Source organism: Nicotiana tomentosiformis, chromosome 12 (genome assembly GCF_000390325.3).
Source record: "Nicotiana tomentosiformis chromosome 12, ASM39032v3, whole genome shotgun sequence".
NCBI classification, from domain to species: Eukaryota; Viridiplantae; Streptophyta; class Magnoliopsida; order Solanales; family Solanaceae; genus Nicotiana; species Nicotiana tomentosiformis.
In genome coordinates this window covers 116,070,773-116,093,579 of record NC_090823.1, presented here as the reverse complement: position 1 = coordinate 116,093,579, position 22,807 = coordinate 116,070,773, and the positions used below count along the sequence as shown (strand labels likewise).

The 22,807-nt window shown below is 37.3% G+C and overlaps 1 protein-coding gene across 2 annotated transcripts in view; it reads left to right on the top strand.

Annotated features, from left to right (window-relative positions):
* LOC104100283 (nuclear pore complex protein NUP107) overlaps positions 1-18,525 on the top strand; it is a 35,583-nt gene extending 17,058 nt beyond the window's left edge. For both annotated transcript variants that reach the window (XM_070192325.1, XM_070192326.1), the window contains 18 exons: positions 4,485-4,643; positions 5,175-5,267; positions 5,336-5,503; positions 5,736-5,834; positions 7,486-7,721; positions 7,803-7,860; positions 8,927-9,015; positions 9,657-9,788; positions 12,201-12,323; positions 14,161-14,259; positions 14,358-14,546; positions 14,636-14,810; positions 14,921-15,077; positions 15,289-15,491; positions 16,089-16,230; positions 17,474-17,634; positions 17,813-17,929; positions 18,174-18,525. In XM_070192325.1, coding sequence (XP_070048426.1) covers positions 4,485-4,643; positions 5,175-5,267; positions 5,336-5,503; positions 5,736-5,834; positions 7,486-7,721; positions 7,803-7,860; positions 8,927-9,015; positions 9,657-9,788; positions 12,201-12,323; positions 14,161-14,259; positions 14,358-14,546; positions 14,636-14,810; positions 14,921-15,077; positions 15,289-15,491; positions 16,089-16,230; positions 17,474-17,634; positions 17,813-17,929; positions 18,174-18,242 — 2,469 coding nt within the window. In that variant the 3' untranslated portion in view covers positions 18,243-18,525. The remainder of the gene's footprint in view (positions 1-4,484; positions 4,644-5,174; positions 5,268-5,335; positions 5,504-5,735; positions 5,835-7,485; positions 7,722-7,802; positions 7,861-8,926; positions 9,016-9,656; positions 9,789-12,200; positions 12,324-14,160; positions 14,260-14,357; positions 14,547-14,635; positions 14,811-14,920; positions 15,078-15,288; positions 15,492-16,088; positions 16,231-17,473; positions 17,635-17,812; positions 17,930-18,173) is intronic.
* The last annotated feature ends 4,282 nt before the right edge of the window (positions 18,526-22,807 follow it).

Genomic DNA, 22,807 nt, shown 5'->3' with positions numbered 1-22,807 from the left:
TAAGTTAACCCTACTACAAATTGTAGCGACATGGGAACCGATGCTTTGAATAGTCGGATGGTTTCTTTAGCAGAGTATATTGAGTTCCTTCAGTATAAAGCATGTAAGCAGACATCTTCTGAGATAGCTTCTGTTGTTCAAACAGGTAATAGCGCGACTTGTTTCTCCCAATCTTCATGCTCTAAGTCTTGGGTCATTGATTCAGGTGCATCAGATCATATTTCTGGTAACAAGTCTCTTTTCACTACTATTTTGTAGTCTCAATCTCTTCCAAAAGTCACAATGGCTAATGGGTCTCAAACCATGGTAACTGCAATAGGTCAAGCAAGCCCATTTCCTTCCTTACCTTTAGATTCAGTCCTTTATGTTCCAATAGTCTTTTTAATCTCATAGCTGTTAGTCGCTTAGCCAAATCACTTAAATCTTGATGACCATGTTTTTATACAGGAACGCAGTACGAGGCGGATCATTGGTACCGGGCGTGAATCAAACAGACTTTATTACCTTATCCTTGCTAAATCACATGGACTCACATCTTATCTTCCTTCTACAACTTGTTCTGTTACTGATTCACCAGATTTATTACATAAACGGTTGGGACATCCCAGTTTGTCAAAACTTCAGAAAATGGTATCTGGTTCATCTCACTTGTCAGCTCTAGAGTGTGAGTCATGTCAGCTCGGTAAGCATACCCGCTCCCATTTCCTCGGCGTCTTGATAATCGAGCAGAGTCACCTTTTACTTTAGTCCATTCAGATGTTTGGGGTCCTAGTCGGGTCAGTTCCACCTTGGGATTCCGCTACTTTGTCAGTTTCATTGATGATTATTCCAGGTGCACTTGGATATTTTTGATAAAAAATCGATCTGAGCTGTTTTCTATTTTTCAGACCTTCCACGCTGAAATTCAAAATCAATTTGGGGTTTCTATTCGCACATTTCGTAGTGATAATGCCCGAGAGTATTTGTCTTTCCCATTTCAGCAGTTTATGAAATCTCATTGGATTATTCATCAAACATCTTGTCCGTACACATCTCAACAAAGTGGGGTAGCTGAAAGAAAGAATAGACATCTTATAGAACTGCTCGTACCCTACTCATACAATCTCATGCTCCGTTACGTTTTTGGGGGGATGCCGTTCTTACATCTTGCTATCTTATTAATCGTATGCCATCTTCAGCTATCCAGAACCAAGTTCCATTCTGTGTCATGTTTCCCCACTTACCTTTGTTCTCTCTTCCACCCCGTATCTTTGGATTCACTTGTTTTGTCCATAACCTTACTCCAGGAACAGATAAGTTAGCTCCTCGTGCTTTTAAGTGCGTATTTCTGGGTTTCTCGAGAACACAAAAGGGGTATCGATGCTACTCTCCTGACCTCCAGCGGTACCTTATGTCCGCTGATGTTACCTTCTTTGAAACCCAATCATACTTCACAGGTTCAGGTCATCACTTAGATATTTCTGAGGTACTACCAGTTTCATCTTTTGGAGATTCAGTCACTCCAGCTCCACCACCTACAGCTCCAGTTGTAGCTCCACCACCTATAGCTCCAGTTGTAGCTCTACCACCTATAGCTCCAGTTCCACCACCTACAGCTCCGGTTGTAGCTCCACCACCTATAGCTCCAGTTCCTCCACATAATCCAGTTCAACCTTCTGCAGCTCCACCACTCTTGACTTATCATCGTCGTCCACATCCAGCATCAGGCCCAGGTGATTCACGCCCCGCATCAGATTCTGCACCTACTGCGGACTTGTCTCCTCTTAGTCAACCAATTGCACTCCGCAAAGGTGTACGATCCACACTTAATCCTAATCCCCACTATGTCGGTTTAAGTTATCATCGTCTGTCGTCACCTCATTATGCTTTTATGTCTTCTTTGTCCACTGTTTCTATCCCTAAGTCTACAGGTGATGCACTATCTCATCTAGGATGGCGACATGCTATGATTGACGAGATGTCTGCTTTACATGCCAGTGACACTGAGCTTGTTCCTCTTCCTGCAGGTAAGTCTACTGTTGGTTGTCGTTGGGTTTATGCAGTCAAAGTCGGCTCGGATGGCCAGGTTGATCGGCTTAAGGCTCGTCTTGTTGCAATTGATTATAGTGATACTTTCTCTCCCGTGGCTAAAGTAGCATCTGTTCGTCTCTTTTTGTCCATGGCTGCTGTACGTCATTGGACTCTTTATCAGTTAGACATTAAGAATGCTTTTCTCCACGGTGATCTTGAGGAATAAGTTTATATGGAGCAACTACCTGGTTTTGTTGCTTAGGGGGAGTTTAATGGTTGTGTGTGCAGATTGCGCAGGTCACTGTATGGTTTGAAACAGTCCCCTCGAGCTTGGTTTGGTAAGTTCAACACAATTATTCAGGAGTTCGGCATGACTCGTAGTGAGGCTGATCACTCTGTGTTTTATCGGCATTCTGCTCCTAATCTGTGTATTTATCTAGTGGTTTATGTTGATGATATTGTTATTACTGGTAATGATCAGGATGGTATTACTAATCTGAAGCAACATCTCTTTCAGCACTTCCAGACTAAGGATCTGGGCAGATTGAAGTATTTTCTAGGTATTGAGGTCGCTCAGTCTAGCTCAGGTATTGTTATTTCACAGCGGAAGTATGCCTTAGACATTCTTGAGGAGACTGGAATGATGGGTTGCAGACTTATTGACTCTCCTATGGATCCGAATGCTAAGCTTCTGCCTGGACAGGGGAGCCTCTTAGAGACCCTACGAGATATAGGAGGTTGGTTGGCAAATTGAATTACCTCACAGTGACTAGACCTGACATTTCTTTTCCGGTGAGTGTTGTAAGTCAGTTTATGGATTCTCCCTGTGATAGTTACTGGATGCAGTTCACATTCTTCGGTATATAAAGTCAGCTCCAGGCAAAGGATTACTATTCGAGGATCGAGGCCACGAGCAGATTGTTGGGTACACAAATGCTGATTGGGCATGATCACCTTTTGATAGACGTTCTACGTCTGGATATTGTGTTCTAGTAGGAGGTAATTTGGTCTCGTGGAAGAGCAAGAAATAGAATGTAGTTGCTCGATCTAGCGCCGAATCCGAATATCGGGCCATGGCTATGGCGACGTGTGAGTTAGTTTGGGTCAAGCAGTTGCTCAAGGAGTTAAAGTTCGGAGAAATCAGCAAGATGAAACTAGTGTGTGATAACCAAGCTGCTCTTCATATTGCGTCAAATCCGGTGTTCCATGAGAGGACTAAACACATTGAAATCGACTGTCACTTTGTCAGAGAAAAAATACTTTCGGGAGATATTGTTACAAAGTTTGTAAAGTCGAATGATCAACTAGCATATATTTTCACTAAGTCTCTTTCTGGTTCTCGTATTAGTTACATGTGTAACAAGCTCGGTACATATGATGTGTATGCACCGGCTTGAGGGGGAGTGTTATTTTACAAATATGTATAGTGTAGTCTTGTCCCACATTGGAAGAGGAGTAATATCTCCTTGTAGTGTATAGTTATAAATATGGACCTCTTGTATTGTATTTATCATCCAATATCAATAACATATTTTCTCCCGTGCCTTCTCACAGTTATATTGAGGCAAACGCTGGTTAACAAGATTCAGTTATTAACTAAGAGTTTGCTGTACATTGTCATTTGTCTGGAGAATTGCCTAAGGTCTTGTGATTTTGGGCAAAGTTACTCAGGGAATAAGGATGATTGTGTGGAAATGCTATGAGGGTTTAGCTCGACCTCTCTGTAGGGTACTCCATGCTTCTTAGATGGACATTGCACCTGTAGAGAAGTCTGGTTTTAAAGTATGACATGGAGAAATTAAAATTTTCTAGGTGGAAAACCAATGCTGTTAGTTAAGCATTACTGTTTTGCACAATATCTTTTTCCTAGATAGTAGACGTACATACCATCTACTTGTATATCTTTTTGAAATGATTTAGCTCGAGGCAAGGGAATGCCAAGCACTTATTTCAAATTTTCCTAGTTGATTTTAATGATTTTTGATTTGTTCATTGGGCCAGGAAGCATTTCAGAAAGGTATCTTAAGACAGTCTAAGGGATGCATGAAATAAAAAAGGAGAAAAAGTATATGAAAGTCCGGATAAAGAGGCTTTTGTTCCTAGATTTTTTTGGGATAAGATCCTTGATTGTACATCAGATTTTCTAATTAGATTCGTCTGTTGGGTTATCTGTAATTGCTACAGAAGTTTCAAAATCTCTTATTTTTTTCTCTTGCTACATTCTCTTTTGGAACTAAGGGAGGTTACTTTTTTCACCTGTTTGCACTGCTGGAATCATAGTGTGTGCTAGAGATGAGTTTGATGGTTTATTTGTTTGTTTAATTATCTAGCATAAACACCAAAATTTTAATGGGAAGACTGCTCATAACTTCAGTACCATGTCTAATTGCTACAGTTAACTTATTTTTACTCTTCTTTTTTCATGAAATGTTGTAGTGGTGATTGTTTCTAATTATGCTTATTTACCTTTGCAGGTGCGTGGCTCTCATGTTGGCACCTATCTCCCTAGCTCTGGAATTTGGCATCACACTCAACGGTTCCTGAAGAAAGGTGTTTCAAATCCAAAGACAATTAATCACTTGGACTTTGATGCTCCTACGCGTGAACATGCTCAGCAATTACCTGATGACAAAGTATGCTCTTGCAAAGAAATTGACTTAATTATTTGCATATGTGTCTCCATGTCTATCTCCTCCTGGATGATTTTTTGGATAGTGAAAATTTGTTAAATTTTGTTATTGACAGAAAAGCTATCTCTAGATGTCTGGATTATTACAAGACCTTCTCTCTTCCTTTGATCATATCACTGTAGACGTACATTTACATATTGCAGAAACCACCATGCTTCAGCTTCTTTCTCCTGGGAAGCTCATACCCTCTTTCAGCTGCATTATGCCTATCTTCACTTAGTTCATTCTTGGCAGTCCTTTCCGATTTGTGCATAGTTTATTAAGTGTCTCTGGTTTCCCTGTTTTCTTTATTGGTTAATTACGTGAGAATGGGGACGTGGGGGGAGGGTGGAGAACAAGAAATGGAAAACCATGATCTTTGTAGCCAACATTAGAGGGGGTTCATATTGGTGGGTTTTTCATGATGCCTAGATATCTCATTAACTGATGGCATGTGATGCTCTTTTTGCATTGAAAAACTTCTTGTACCCATAGAAACAAGATGAATCTCTTCTGGAGGATGTCTGGACTCTGTTAAGGGCAGGGAGACTGGAAGAAGCATGCAGCCTCTGCCGGTCTGCTGGACAGGTATGCCAATCTTTTAGGGAAGTATGACACCATATCCTTTATTCTGATAAAAAACATTGACTTGACAGTCATGGAGAGCTGCAACACTATCTCCATTTGGAGGGTTTGATCAGTTCCCGTCCATTGAAGCCCTGGTAAGAAATGGCAAGAACAGAACCTTACAGGCCATTGAGCTGGAAAGTGGAATCGGTCATCAATGGCGTCTCTGGAAATGGGCTTGCTATTGTGCTTCAGAGGTAGGGAATAGGGTTAAAGTGACGAGGTTTTCCTGTTCAGTATCTAGCTTTCTTCTCATCCAAAAATAATTATTTTATTATGCAAGAGACATTGGGTTTACGGATATCTGTCTCTGTTATGCCTTTTGCGTCATGATTTTGTTAGAGAGCGCATGTTCTCCATCTATGGATGTGTTGATGTGGTTGTGTTGCATTTGAACTGATGAAACTTGTTTTCTTCTCTACATTGAAGAAAATTGCAGATCAAGATGGCGGAAAATATGAAGCAGCAGTATATGCAACCCAGTGCAGTAACTTGAAACGCATTCTTCCAACATGTACGGATTGGGAGGTATAAGATTCCCGTTATTTGTCCATTTCGTAATGCAGTACTTTCTGTTCTTTAATCTGCAATACTGAATGCACGGTAACCTTTGGATTGAAAATACTGCTGCATGTTGATTGTTTCTCTCCTAGAAACTTTGCTAGTCTTGCATATTATACAGATTCTGGTCATATCTGTCATTTCTTAAAGCTTCTCCTAGAAGGGGACATTGAGATTGGGACAAAGGGCCTTCAATATGATTGTCGGATCATTCAATTTCTTTGATATATTTTCTAATTATAACTTGTGATGTCGGGCGAAGATGTTATCTTCTATTGCATTATCAAGTGGCTAATCGGTTGTGGAGGGTGGTCCTTAATTTGTTTGGGATGCAATTGGTGATGCCGGGTACAGTGAAGGATGCATTACAAAGTTGGCCTTACAGGAGAGGGAAGAGAAGTCTAAGGGCATGGGCTGTTGCTCCCGCAATCATGTGGGTTATTTGGAAAGAGAGAGATAGGAGAGCATTTGAAGGGGTGGAACAAGATTTTGTAAAATTTCAAAGTAGTCTTTTGGTTTCTTTTTAGTCACGAGGTCCCTATTTGTATAGAGGAATTGGTCTCTTTTGTGGAGAACCATATTTTGGTGTAGGTTCTCTTTTTGGTATACGCGGTTTCCCCCCAACTGTTAATAAAATTATTTACCTTACCAGAAAAATATTCTCTAATTATGGTAGCTGCTAACGATTGCATGATCGTATGAATGCTCTGTAGAATGAACCTACACACATATAATCTATTCTAGATATGCATGAAAAGGGGATAGATCTATACGCCCCTAAGAAACTGGCACATAGTCCATGGGTGGCTAAAAACTTTAACATTGGGATGCTTTGTCAAGGGAAACTAGACCCTAACCCCTTGGGGAGGCATATTCACCGGTTATCTGGTATTCTGGTTGGCCCTGCCCTTTACTTTTTCTTCTCAATATTAATTTAATTCCTCAAATAATCGTATTTGTTTTGTTCCTCAATTTTTATTCACTCTGAAATAAATTTCAAAAAAAGAAAAATTGACAAAGAAATTATGAATGGAAAGTTGTATTCCTATACAGTTGTATATAGGTGTTTTTTCTTCCAAATTCTATAAATTTATTACTTGATCAAAATGAGATGTAAAAATGTGACATAAGATTTTATAAACTGAATTACATATTTTCTTAAGAAATATGTAGAAGTATGGTACTATGGTCCTGGTCCATCAGTGCGACCTGGCCCATTTTATATGTTTAAACCTAGGCATATGCTAACACTCTCCTGAATTGTAGATTATAGATAATATGTTCCAAGTTTGCTTCAAGTGCTTTAGTGATGTATCTGCTTGATTGAATTGAACCAACAAAACTAGTGGAGATACGTCTAGAATATATCTTATAAATAAAGTGATAATAAATCTGTATGTGCTTGATACTCTTATGGCGTTCAGTTAGTAGCAATGTGCAAGCTTTAGTAACATAACAGCTAGCTAATGAATTGAACCAACAAAAGGATGTACTTATTTCTAACCATTTGCTGCATTTGTATGGAGCTTGGTTTCCTCTTCTCTTTGTTTTTCCTTCAGCCACTTCTTTGATTTCTCGTGTTGTTCGTGATATTGAAATCAATTTTATCTTGTTCCAGTCTGCTTGCTGGGCCATGGCCAAATCATGGCTTGATTTCCAGGTCGATGTGGAATTAACCCGCCTACAGCCAGGTGAAGGGGATCACTTCAAGAATTTTGAAGAAGCAATTAATAGAAGCCCAGAATTTGTAAATGGTGTTTCTCAGCCAACTGCTGGACCAGATAGTTGGCCACTTCAAGTTGTGAATCAGCAACCTAGGCACCTCTCTGCCCTTCTCCAGAAACTCCATTCAAGGTATTCATGCAGTCCGGTTCCGCTCCAGATTTTTCTTTTGTACTTCCTATCTAAAATAAATTAAAATTCTCTGTAATCTAGTGATACGGTGCATGAAATTGTTGCTCGATCGTGCAAGGAGCAGCAGAGACAAATTGAGGTATAGGCTCATGTTCCTGTATCGCCTCTCAACCTTTTGACTTTTTCTTTAGAAGAGTGATCTCTATTTAGTCCGTTTGATCTATTGAAAATTTAGTACCTCCCCCCCCCTCCCCCCAAAAAAAAATGATGAGAGACATCTTACCAGATATTTTAAATGTGGTGGGTCTATATGCACAAACATTTGCATCACACAACTTAATTCCAGAAGCCTAGTTTATGTTAAATGCAAGTCTTTGCTATGCACCCTCAATGAGAGACCGTGTAGCACAATAAAATGCTTTGCCTGCAGATGCTACAAAACGTAACTATTAAATACTATGTGGTGTTCCATGATCTGTTTTACAGTCTGCTGAATTGAATGTCAAAGAAGCACTGTCTGTGAAAGTTGGCCTGTTTTGTCTTATGGTTTAATTAATTTCGAATGATGCTTTAGAAGGATAAATAGGCTACCGTTGCTTGCTACCTTCCACATCCATGGATATCATATTTTGGTGTTAGTCCTCTCACGACTTTACCCACGCATATGTATCAAATGTATGTTTGTGTAATGCAGCTCAGCCCATAGCTTTGTCCACCATAAAATCTGGTATTTCAGATCTCTCCCTCACTTGGTCTTGTGTCACTCTCAGACAAGCCTGGTTCCTTCCATTTTCTTTGCCGTAACAGTTTGTATATAGAATGAGAGCCTTGGTGCCATGGTAAAGCTGTCTCCATGTTTACCTATAGGTCACGGGTTCGAGCCGTGAAATCAGTCACTGATACTTGCATCGGGGTAGGTTGCCTACATCACACCCCTTGTGGTGCGGCCCTTCCCCGCATCCTGCGTGAATGCGGGATGCTTCGTGCACCCGGCTGCCCCTTTTTTACTTCTGTATATAGTTGCTTGGGTAGGTGATAACTTTGAGTAGAGTGTCTTTCATCGTGTCCTTCTCCTTGGTCCCATTCTAAGTTACTGCATCTTTCCTGTGAGGAAGGGAGCGTGTATTAGCTGAGTACCAGTTTCATCTTAAAAGTATTATATATTCTTTATCTGTTCTGCAGCTTTAACCAAAGCTTTTGAACAGATGAACCTTATGTTAGGAGACATACCAAGTTTGCTGGACGTCATATGGTCTTGGATATCGCCTTCTGAAGATGATGCAACCTTCTTTAAGTAAGTAAACTTTTCACACTTTATTGTAAACTTCTTCATGGGCTGAGGCTCTTTGTTGCACATACACAAAAAGATTAGGTTTATTCTGCAGTATTTTGAGATTCTTATTGTCTTTGTAAAGCTTCTAAATAGTATTTAGCGTTGTTGAATTGTTTTACCTCATTAAAACGTTTAAGTTGTTAGAATAGGGACACATTTATTTAAGTACTTCCTAACACGCCTCTTTCCGTGTGGGTCTCATTCTTTTCCTTAAGTCTAACATGTGGAAGTTCGGTAGTAAGATTCAAAACTGAGACTTCTGCCTATGTTAGCACTGTGTTGAATTGTGCGTGACCGCCTCATCATAAAATTTCACACACACTTCACAAACTGATTACCCCTCTATCAGCTTTATCATGTTAGATTTTTTGATGTCAGTTGTCCAAGGGATAAGGCCTCTAGAGGGTACTTTTGTTGTTTTTGGTTCCTTGTACAGAGTAATCTTTGTGTCCTTGATAGTAAGAATTACATGAATGATGTATCTATACATGATGTGTTTAGTAATAGACTAGTCCACAATATGCATAAGTACTTGTTATTCTTGGAGATTAAGCTTTATGTTGGATGTGATTTATGTTGAATGCACATTTTCTTTTGCTTAGACCTCATGGTGACCCACAAATGATGCGCCTTGGTGCACACTTAGTGCTTGTGCTCCGATACTTGCTCGAAGATCAAATGAAGGATGAGTTTAGAGAGAAATTACTGACAGTTGGTGACCTCATTCTTCACATGTAAGTATTACGTAGCATGTTCTTTTTTTGGTGGTATTGGTAAATGTAGAAGGCATCTGGAGAATCAATTGATGCTCTTTTCATATATCTCATATTTTTCTTCAAATTGAGAGTTTGGAGAACATAGCCATAATTCCACTGGTTATAGCATCTAATGTAATGTTGGTAGAAAAATCAGTACAAATTTGCACTATAGCTTATCTTACTTGATTTGAGGTACACACGAAAATTAAGGAGAAAACTAAAAGCTTGAAAATGCATGACTGTTAGCCTATCAACCTTTATCTATCTATGGTATGTACTGCTTTGTCTACGATATTCTGCTATGTACTGATTGTGAGGTGTCCTTTTGAATTATTTAGCTGTAGTTGCCTTCAATAAGTAATTGCCTAATTGCAAAGTATAATGCGATTAAATTTGTATGCATGAAACTGGACACGTTCGTACACTTTCAATCAAGTTAGACTACATAGATCATACACAACTAGTTCACTACAAATATACTTTATCTTTTGTCCCCCCTAGTGCCTTGGTGAATGAATGTATCTTCCAACTGGTCACAGAACAAATAAAATTGGAATAGATGCATCTGGATTGTGGTTTTTCACGAACAATGAGAATCAACTTTAATGTGACTGATTAAAAGAAGAATCAACTTCAATGTGCTTATCCTCTCATGGAACATTGAAGTAGAAATAAAATGTGATGCAACTTTATTTCAGAAATCAATATCTTCATTCTTAATCCTTTGGGCATGGTACCAGAATGTTCCACTTAGTAAAGTGGTAGGCAGACACGACACCGAGAAAATGCGTGGCTAGGAGTGAAAGACTTCAGGTGTTCAAGAAAGCTATGGAAATGGTTGTGGAGATTCGAGATGGAGTATGCTTTATGGAAAGAGGTGGTAGCAGAGAGGTTCGACACAACGGAAGAGGGGTGGAGGACTTGAAATATCACAATGCCATTTGGTTGTGGCTTGTGGAGGAGTATCATGAAGGGGGGAAGACTTTAGCGGGCATATCATTTTTAGGGTCGGGGTTGACAATAGAATTAGCTTTTGGAGGGCCTCCTTTCCTCACGTATATAGAGTATTAAACCAGGGAGAGATGACAATCCAACATATCTGAAGGGTGCAAGAGGGAGGTATATTTCGGGGATCTCGGTTTTGGAGGAATCTATGAGACTGGGAGATGGGGAGTTCCAAATTTAGTTGGAGCACTCTACAAGCAGATCATATTGCCTTCTACGCTGGATTCATGGAGGTACGGGTTGAGGAGAAATAGTTTCTTTCATGGTCAAATCATACATCAAATATAAAAAGCGCAAAAAAACATTGGGGTCCATTGATGCTTTTAGAGCAAAATGTAAATACAGTAGGGGCTTTAATGAAGAAAGGTCCAAATGAAGGAAAAAAATGTGATTCAAGAATACTATTATAAGCATAAATAACACAAAGGGACTTTAGAAATTACAATAAAGTGAAATATTTATTAGTTGTTGTCGTCTATTCAGCACAATGTCTATTAGTAATGAGATGTGCACCTTAACGCCTTGGTGACTGAACTAAAGGATAAGCCAAGCGGCTCGCTCAGTCTGTTTTGCACCTAAGCTTCAAGGCTTAAGCAAGCCTTTAACAACACCAATTGTACTGCCAGAAATCGTTGGTGAGAGAGGAGACAAGTTTCCTACATTTACAGGTATGGATTAATAAGTTGTCCTGGAAGGGAACGATACTGACAGTGAAGAATCTGAGGTGGATAATTGTGACCTATGTCTATTGGTGCTATACATGCAAATATTCGGACGTAGACTTTTATCACCTTCTGTTGCAGTGCAAGGTGGTCCCTGGTTTGTAAGGGTGATTTTGAATTGTTTCGGAATATAAAGGGTGATGTAGGTACAATAAGAGATATGCTACACATTTGGTCTCTTAAAAGCTAGAAAGAAGACCAAGGGCATGGGAGGTTGCCCTGCTAGCTCTTATGTAGGTTGCATGGAAGGAGAGCGGTGGGAGGCATTGAAAATGATTTTGTCCATTTAAGGAATATCCACTTGTGTTTGTTTTTTTGATGTACCTATGAGATCCCTGTCTGTATAATTGATTTGGTGTCTTTGTAGAGAATCATATCTTGATGTAGGTTCTCTACTTTTTGGTATACGACTCATATATATTGGTTGTTTGTGTTTGTTCTTGATTGGGATTTGCAATTCGTCACAAGTTTCATGGAGAATTAATGTCTTCATCTGTCGATTTTCTTTTTCATGGTATCAAATTTTTCTGCTCCATTCCCATGATAGATCAAAGTAATAATGCACTATTTTCACTGTTATTTTCAAATGTATCGTCCAATATCCAGTGTCTGTTATTTTATTGGGTTGTGTTGGCTTCTGAAGTCTGAACTGCAATTGCAGGTATACTATGTTTCTTTTTACAAAGCAACATGAAGAGTTGATTGGGATTTATGCTTCTCAGTTAGCTCGTCATCGCTGTATCGATCTCTTTGTGCATATGATGGAGTTAAGGCTAAATAGCAGGTAAAACCCATGTAATGTTGACTTTTGTTTCTCTTTATTTCCTCTTTATTTCCTTTTTTGGTTGTTGGTGATCCATTTTATTTTATTCTTTTGATAGGGAATTTCGTAGTTTTCATTTTATGGGCATGCTTATGAGTTATGGCATAAAATACCCATCGTGTGGTTTAGGTACTAAAAAGTGTGCTATTAAGTATTATGACCCTTTCCCCTTTGGAATTTGTCGAGGTGCGTGCAAGCTGGCTGCTGGCCGGGACCATGGTTATAAACAAAGTATTATGATCCTTTGTGTTTGACTTTCGTTGGTGACAAATTCTTTGGTATTTGACTTTCGTTGGTGACAAATTCTTTTTGTTTTTGTTTTTTGAGCAGGTAAGTAATGGATTTTTATTGATAGAAAAAAATCTAGCACTAAGATGGTGCTAGTACTCCTACACAAAAACAAAAAGAAAGGATTCCTTTCTGTGAAATTCCGATCCCTGTAGTGAGTCAATTAAATCTACCAAGCTATTTTCATCTTTGACATCCTGAAGAGTACACCTAATAGCCAAAAAGCCATAAGCATATAAACTTAATCTTCAGAGACAAATTCTTAGTGGGTTGCAGTTCAATCTTTTGTGCCTAGGGTGTTGTAGATGCCTTAACTTAACTATGCTGTTGTGGAGGACATTTTCTGCCTTGTTAAAAAATCTGTTTGCATTGGCAGGCTTTTGTTTAGTACTGGTAAACTTCCATCTTCTTCGTACTTTGGGGCCAATTATTCAAAAATTGGATGAACTTACACAGGTGAAGTGGGATGTCAAGGAAAGTTGACCAATAAAATAAACTATTGATTATTGCAAAAGTATAGGTTGACTCATTATGAATTTGGCCTTAGTTTGCTCCTTCTCTTACTAATTCCGAAGGGATGCGCCTGGTAACAACTAACTAAGAAGCATAAGAGTGCAGGTGATCTTAAACTTCTGGTGTTCATATATAGACTTTAGGTCAGGAAGTCTGGCGACAACTTACTATAAAAGCCCCAGGCTATGATATATTGGTCAGTTTGTTGCCATAACGCATGCTTTGTATCTGACTTTCTCCCCTCTTCTCGTCCTTATGTTCCCCTTGCACGCTTGCTGAGTGTGTGCATGGTCAGTGTAAGGGGTTTCTTTGCTTTTTTGTGTGTTGGAACTTGGAACAGAACTTCTTGAGAAATGCCTTCTTTTATCTTTCATATAATCTCAACGTGTTATAGTCAATGAGTTGGTGCTGAATCTTCCTTTGTTAACTTTGGCAGGAATGTCAACTAATTAGTAGTAGTTTTTCATACCATGCATGCTATTGGATGCATAATGACTAGCTGGTTTAAAGCTTTTGTTGGTCATTTCAGAAATTGATGTCCTTCCCCCTCTAAACTTGTCGCTTAAGTGGTTTCTTTAATTAAAAAATTTACATTCTCGGGAAACATTCTCTAATGCAGAGACCAAAAGTTGGAAAATGAGTATGAATACAACTTGTTTATATGGAAGTAATTTTCAGTGCAAAATTAGGGCCTATGATACATTAGTCTAATGGTTTCTTTCTTTTGTTTATTCCTTCTACTATCATCCTTCCTTTTAGGGTGAGTGGGAATTATTTTGATTAACTATAGTTAATTCGGTGGATTGTATCCTTGCTATCCAGGTTAAAAAATAAAATTGAGCTATGTAAGTTGTTACTTCATGCAACACGTTCCTACATAAACTGTGGGAGTTCTTATTTATGACTCAGGAACAGTTCATTCTACTTTATCATTACTAGGATCTTGGTCAGATGTTTTGGTTTAGACTAGTTTTAATGGCTTTTCCATTGTTGACAGCGTTCACGTCAGGTATAAGATATTCCTTTCTGCTATTGAATACTTGCCATTTGCTCCAGAAGATGATTCAAAGGGCAGTTTTGAGGAGATCATCGAAAGGTTCCTTTATTTCTCAACACATATTTCACAATTTTGAAAACATGCAAAATTGAGTTCTTTCGAAGGACTTGACGTTGGATTATAATTATTTTAAACAGGGTTCTTTCAAGGTCTCGAGAAATTGGAATTGGGAAATATGATAATGAAACAGATGTTGCAGAGCAGCATCGATTACAGAGCCTTCAGAAAGCTTTAGTAATTCAGTGGCTCTGCTTTACACCTCCTTCAACAGTCAATAATTCTAGGTCCGTCAGTATGAAACTTCTTTTCCGGGCATTGACGCACAGGTCAGTTTTTGCTTCTCGTTTCTTTTTAATTTTATGTTCCTTGAGGTGACTCAAATGATCATGGGATTGACTTGCAACTACTTCCACAGCAATGTACTGTTCCGGGAATTTGCCCTTATCTCAATGTGGAGGGTTCCAGCAATGCCGGTCGGGGCTCATACTTTACTCAGTTTACTGGCAGAGCCATTGAAACAACTCTCAGATGATCTTGTTTCCATTGAGAGTCATGAGTTCTCGGAGAAGTTAAAGGAGTTCCAGGACTGGGTACGCTTTTTGAGACTCCTAAAGAAGATATGGATACGCCTTTGGTTTGCTTGTTATATCTTAAATTTTGTAGAAGTTATAATTGTAATATTTTGTTTTTGCCCAATCAGAGTGAGTTCTATTCATGTGATGCAACTTATCGCAACTGGTTAAAGGTTGAGCTAGAGAATGCAGAAATTTCACCAGTTGAACTCTCAGATGAGGAAAAGCAGAATGAAGTTATAGCTGCTAGAGAAACTCTTGATACATCACTCTTGCTTCTACAACGTGAGTGAACGAAACCTATGTGAGAAAACATTGTTCAGAAGATGTCTAGTCTTAGAAGATATATTGCTTTCTCAGTATGATTCGCCTACCCCTTGCCTTGCCTTTCATTTTTTTCACCTACCGCTCTCGTTGGTTTTCTTCTCAAGTATATGACCTTATATAATTGAATGTTGGGCTTCCAGAAAGTTAATGTGCTAAATATGTGTCTTAGGGGAAGAGAATCCCTGGTTAGTTCCAACTGAAGATCACATCTTGGAAAGTGATGAGCCTGTGTTCCTCGAGTTGCATGCTACTGCGATGCTTTGTTCATCATCTGGTGATTGTTTGGCTCCCGACGCCACCTTGTGCACAACGTTAATGAGTGCCCTTTACTCTTCAGTCAGTGAGGAAGAAGTATTAAATCGCCAGATAATGGTAAGCTAATTTTTTGTCGAGTCAAATGCGGAAGTTGTAATTGATGTTGTACTGGTCCTCAGAGGACATGTTCAATACATGAGCCTCCTCTCTTTCTTGTGGTGTCTAACTTTTAATTATACTTGGACTGCGTTGGTCTATTTTTCTATTGATCAAGATATCTATCAAAAGTATACAAGGTATGGTAGCTTTAAAATGGTAACCTCCCTGCCAAGATATCAGTGCCAAAAAAGGTGTAGTCAGAATAAGCATTCTAGCTAGAAAATGTACCTAAACATGAATAAGTACATTAGTCTGCGGCAATGGTCTATTGGTATAATGGGTTATATAAAACATGGAAGTACATACACTGAGATTTAGAAAGCAGAAGGTTAACTAAAATAAGAGTTAATAGTTAATACACATGCTCATCCAGTCGTAGGGGGCTCGTAACCTCTGTAATGGGTCTCTAGCCTTATTAGGCTTTCCTGTCTGAAACAAATTATTAAAATCAACTCTACATTAAACAGGATTCAATGCAAAAGGTTATGCTTTAGGAGGACTTCGACCTTCTATATAAACATAGTAATGTTGGCGATTGCCATGATGGTCGTGCAGGTGAGCGTCGCCATATCAGCCAGAGACAACTATTGTGTCGAGGTTGTATTACGCTGCTTGGCAACAGAAAAGGATGGTCTTGGGTCACATCAGTTCCATGATGGTGGTATTCTTGCCGCAATGCTTGCTGCTGGCTTCAAAGGTAATGAGATTCTCTAGTTGGTGAGTTTGTTTTTAGATTAGCCTTCTCCCAGTTTCCTAGGCCTCCAGTTGATATAATTGTCTTCTTGGAGCTCCTTTTAAGGCCAGATTATCTTAAGACTGCAAACTATTGTGTGCTTTTAAATATGGCTTGTTATGTGTCATTGTTTTGCATTCCATCTTTTTCTTCCCTTTTCCATTAGTTAGTCTCATGAATTTGGGGCTGTGCATCTTAGGCCTTGAAATAAAACTGTGTTAGCCTCATCTTCATTCGTGGTGATCGATTAGTTTTCGGGTATCATATTCTTTATTCTTATTCTTTTTCCCAATTTTTGTTTAACTTTTCTTTTTCAACAAATATTTTTATCGCTTTCCGTGTTTACATTGTCATTTCACCTTAAGCTTGTTGCTTCCTCCTTCCTCTATCCCATTTTGTTTGATCTACTTATTGTTTTAGTATCTCTTTAAAAATTGACATAGTTACTTAAATAACAAAGTCCATCACGTTGAACTGAGTGCAAACCTTGGAGATCATGGTTCAAATCCCCGCAGAGACAAAAAATAATAGGTGATTTCTTCTCATCTGCCTAAGCTTTGGTGTGCAAAATTACCGGGTACTTGTGTAGGTGGGAGGTAGCAGATACCTAGGTGGAATACGCGAGGTGCGCGGAAATTGGCCTGGGCAGTGGGCACCAATGTTGTCAACAAAAAGAAAAAAAAAAAAAGTCCACCAAAAATCTTAGCCCAACCTTGCCCGTTATTTGATAGAGTTGGCTAAGATCTTTGAAGCTCATTTAAGAATGAGGCCTTTTAGACTGGCCCAAGTAAGCCTGCCGGCCCTTGAGGCTTGACTGAGGCTAGGCTGGGCCGGCTTGGTGGGCCAAATGGAAAAAATATTGAATTTAAAAATATAAAATTGAAAGGAAGAAGGGTATTTTATGGATGAGCAATGGAATATTAGATATTAACCATCTGTATGTGGATGAGCACTGAAATATTAGATTACCCTAGAAAAGAAGTTTTTTCAGTTGCTTGCAATGTCAAAAGTTATTATGTTTTGCAGGAGGTATGTTGGTTATATATGCTAAAGTATTATTTGTTACTTTGGTATGCTAAAGTATTATTTGTTGTGCTAGTTGGCATGATGTGAAAGATGGGAATTCTGCTGAAGCTCATTGCCTTATTTCTTTTTCTCTTTTATATATTACCTTTATCTTCATAAATTACCTCGTTCTTTGTCACAGGGGAGCTTATTCGCTTTCAAGCTGGAGTTACATTGGAAATCTCTCGATTAGACGCTTGGTATTCTGGCAGTGATGGTTCTATTGAAGGCCCTGCAACCTACATAGTGCATGGTCTTTGTCGTAGGTGTTGCATCCCTGAAGTTGTTCTGCGGTGCATGCAGGTGAGCTTGCTATTGGAATTCATAATTTCTAATTATTTACAGTATTGCGTGTAGGCTATCACCTAGAGCAAAATTCCTAAAATCTTATTTGACAATTCTGAAAATTTGAAAAGAAGCAAAAACTTCAAGGACGTGTCTGTTTGTACACTCAGTTGTGATCTGTTGGACTCATTTTTAGGTCTGTGTGTCGCTTGTCGGGTCTGGTAATCCACCTAATAGCCATGATGAGTTGATCAACCTTGTCACAAATCCTGAAACTGGATTCATTCGTCTCTTCAGTCAGCGTCAATTGCAGGTATGACTGTTTGGCTTGTACCCTTTATGCACAGGAAGAGAGATAATAGAGTTTTCCTATCAACTGAATGACTGTTAGGTTGGACACAGTCTCATCAGTTATATTTGTTGGATTTGTAGCATTAATATATTTGTTGTCTTGGTCTTTTGATAAAGTAGATTTGTTGTCTTGTTAGTCGGTTAATTTGATTTGTTGTTCAATAATTGGATTTTGCTACTTAAGTTCAAGCTCACTTTTCATACAGGAGTTTTTGTTATTTGAGAGGGAATATACGATATACAAAATGGAACTCGAGGAGGAGCAAACCGCTTGATTTGATTAAACCGAACAAGGGAGGAGCTTAAATACCTGACAGGCTTGTTTAAATTTAAGTTATGGTGTATATTTTTGTAGTCTATCAAAATTAGATTTCTTGTTTGTATGGTTGTTACCTATTGTATTGTATTTATTGTATTGTTACATAAAATACAGTGTTTGTTTTGATTGTTATTTAAATTTTGAGTATATCGCATCGTTAAATCCGTTGTTACATAACGATGTAAAAACCCCTTTATGTAACGATCGATTCTGTGTGGTCGCGTCGTTATTGTTGTTTTTCTCATCTTGCGCTTACTATAATTCTATATTACTTTTTGCTCTACCATTTTTAATAATTACTCTACCTCATTCCAGGGTAGGGGTAAGGTTGCGTCCATCTTATCCTCCCCAGACCCCATTCATAGGAACTCACTGGGTTGTTGTACTCTACCACATATTCTACTTTTTAAAAAATAAAAAATATTGTACACTTATTTTTCAAATTGTTGGTGTATTGACATTATGAAACTATGAAAAATGATACGATCTATTCAAATATTTTATTCATTAAAAACTATACGATACTTTAAAAAATGATATGTAACTCGTTCAAACAAGTTGTAAATAAGGCCACAGTTTTTTATGGCACAGCAATTGTATGAAAATCACATTGGTTGGATAGAAGATAAAACTGTGAAGTTGACATTACAATGGAGGAACCCTTCTTAAACATCAGTTTCCCAGCTGGGGATACGCTAAACCAGGGGTGTACGAACCGAATCGAAAAATTGCATCAAACCGAAAAGTCAAACCAAATCGATTAAAAAACCCGACTTGGTTTGGTATTGAGTAAAAAAAATTCGAACCAACCCGACATATAAATATATAATTTTTATATATACTTTTAAAATTTTATATAGAATTTTCTTTAAAAAATGTCTGAAAATATTTGGGATTCTCTTGCGGGATATAAATTTTAATAGAATATGAAGTGCTCCATATTTATTGACCTTAAATAATGGGTTGTATGATCACTTTCTTATCAAGTGTTACTGAAATGTGTCTCTCTTTGTTCTTCCATATTCATATTATATGTTAAGATCTATTAAATTCTTATATCTTTTTCGAATGTGAAGTGATTATTAATATTTATGTATCATATTGATTTTTATGTTTAATTATTAAATTCGGTTAACCTGAAAGTGTACATCAACGAAAAATTATTGTTAGACGACTAAAAAAATAACTATTATGTGTTATTAATAGAATTCTCCCATAAGAATATTTTAATCGATAATATGTTTGTCGATTTATTATATTTTTACTAAATATATATTTACTTATCAAGTATTTAACAAAATAAGATTGAAATAATATTTAAGTAACAAAATACCCGAAATCCCGAAAAACCCGACAAAATCGAACCAATCCAAACCGATATAGTTGGTTTGGTTTGGTGTTGATAAAACCGAACCAACCTGATCCATGTACACCCCCGCGCCTAAACATTGGGGTTCAAGTATTTAACCTGATCGCAATGTCTAAAACTGCTCTAATTTTCTAACGGACAAGCTCTTCCTCTTTTTTTTTCATTAATTTTAAATATCCTCTCTTTGTTTCCCCTCTCAATTGACCATTTCCAATAAAGTTATAAAAAAAAAATTGACCCTCAAGTAAGATTCATTAAAATTGAGGTATAATGCCCAAAATAGAGATTATAAAGACGTTAAGGTTTTTGTATTCACCTTATAAGCACTTAGGTTTTACTATTTGCATAATTTTTGTAATTACTCTCCTTATATGGATGGTTTTGTAATTTAAATCAGACGTGAAGTTTAATAAGTTTAGCAGGGAACGCAAAAAGAAGAGCGAAAGCTAGCAAAAATACTTTTTTTTTAATGTGTAAAACTTTGAAAAGTAACTTGACGTTTCTCATGTTAGAGGGAACATACAGCAATGTGTTCTCTAATTTCTTTTTTCTAGATTTAAAATTTATGCATTAATAGTTCAAAAAGAATTTAAAGGTACCAGTGAACTTAATTTGTATCCATTGAAACAAACAGAAGTAACCCAGTCAAGTTTCTTAAAATCAACCTAAGTTACAAAATGAGCTTCGAAAAAAAGTTTACAGGAGACCTATTTGGATAACTGGAAAATAAAATCAACAATCTAATATCACGATTAAAGATTAATTATGAGCTCGTAAAGTTGCTTTTCACCATAAACAACCTTAGTTTATTCATGCATGACTACATTCAAATGTTTAAAGGACGAGAAAAAACCTACTAGCATGCGGTATTTATACCAAATCACACTCATTTATTATGATACGTACTAAATTAATTAACTATGGTTTAGTGATATAGTGTATGTGAAGTCATGTTATGTTTTCTCTTGGGTTAATGTAAAATTCGGATGCCAGTAAACTTTTACTCTTATTTTACCGCTAGTTTTTAGTCACGTGCGTTGTACGTGTATATTATGAATTGATATCAATTTTTAAGTATCACATATATTGTTAAAATATGTATCTGGCCGTTACAAAAAAAAACGAAAAGATTTAGATGTGCAAGCTCAAAATCATGAAATAATTTCATTTGAGTAATCGAAACAACTAAATATAATCTGAACATGCGAAGGTGAACAATTATATTTTGCAATATATTGGTCGATGTTTAGAAGCACAATAATATGTGCGATGGTGAAAAGCCTTGGTACGATTCAGTTCTAAAAATGTATTTTAACTAAGAAAACTGTACTCATTAAACATATATTTTCTATGCATCCTACGTTATATATTGGGTGAAAAGGACAGCAAAGTAAATAATATAAAAATACATAAATCTGTTTTACCTCAAACAAAACCTTAACTCTTGAATCCAATGATCTCAATTAGTATATGTATGTTGCAAAAATGAAGAAATAGGCAGGCTATTCTTACTTATTCAAGACATGCAGCTGCATAAACTGAAGTACCAATTATATTGGGCAATCAAACTTTTCTTAAATATTGTAGATCTCTAGTTTTTGGTAATTACTGCCATTAAACTACATAAATGATATATTGATACCATTGTCTCTTCATTTGCTTAGGTCATTTGAACTTTATCTATCACTACTCAAGTGTACATATTTCTAGAATTGTATAATAATGGCACCAATCACCATGAAAGAGATTCAATTACCTTTAATATATATTGAATTAGAAATTGCAACTCTTCAAGTTTTTCATACTAGCTCCGTTTCAATTTTTGTGAACCCATTTGACTGAACCTGGAATGTAAGAAAAAAGAGAAGACTTTTGAACTTGTGGTATAAAATAAGGCAAGTATATTTTGTGTGGCTATAAATCATTGCATAAATATAAATTATTTCCAAATATAAAAAATGTCAGTCTTTTTTACACACACTAAAAAGAAAATAGGTTCACATAAATTAAAATGGAGGGGGTATTTTTTATGTCAACGCATAGAATGTTAGTTAATGTATTGGTTTATGAAAGAGGACTTTATTTATTTTTCTAAGGGTATTATAGTCACTCAGTATTTAATGGGCAATTTAGTAATTCAAATTTGACATTTGAGGTTCCCATTTTTAGAATATATATATATATATATATAAAATCCAACTTGAAAAAATAATCCCAGATAACCCTATACCCTTATGCAAGAGAGAAATTGAAAATTTAACTAAATTATGAGCTATATCATATCCTAGCAATAAATATATACAATACATGTAAGGTCATCAAAGCAACTCATAAGCTCTAAGGAAATTTTTTTTTAACTTAAATAGTCGTTCGTCCAAAAAAAAAATAGTCGTTCGTCCAAACAAATAGTCATTGTAATGAAACAATAAAGAAGAATATTGCAAAGAAAGTGTCACGACCCAAAATCTCACATGTCGTGATGGCGCCTATCTCAATACTAGGCAAGCCGACAATCTCAATAAAACATCATATCTTTTAAATTTGAAAATATAATATTTAAATTCAGTGAAAGAAATCTCATAAATATAGATATAAACACTCCCAAAACCCGGTGTCACCAAGTACATGAGTATCTAATATGAATACAAAGTCCGACTGATAAAATATTGTCTGAAAGTATATAAAAGTACAATAACTGGAGGAAAGAGAGTCAAGGTCAGCGGACGCGAGGCAGCTACCTTGATAGTCTCCAACTGATAGCACTCTGAGATCTAACAGTCGACGTATCCGAAAGCACTTGGATCTGCGCACGAGGTGCAGAATGTAGTATGAGTACAACCAACTCAATAAGTAACAAGACTAACCTCTAGGCTAAAAGTAGTGACGAGCTCTGCAGGTACAGTCCGGTATATAAATAATATTACAGAAATATAGGCATGCTTTCAAGTTCAACAATTAAACTCAGTACAAGCAAAATAGATCAATACGGCATGATATGAGGATTGTGACATCTCAGTGGAAAGACCTCATGTACTACTGATCACTAATCATTCGGTCACTCGGTACTGTTTATGACCAATCCAGCCCAGGGATATTCCATCCCTATATATACACACATCGACTGACAGTCAGTCACTCAGTACCGCATAAGG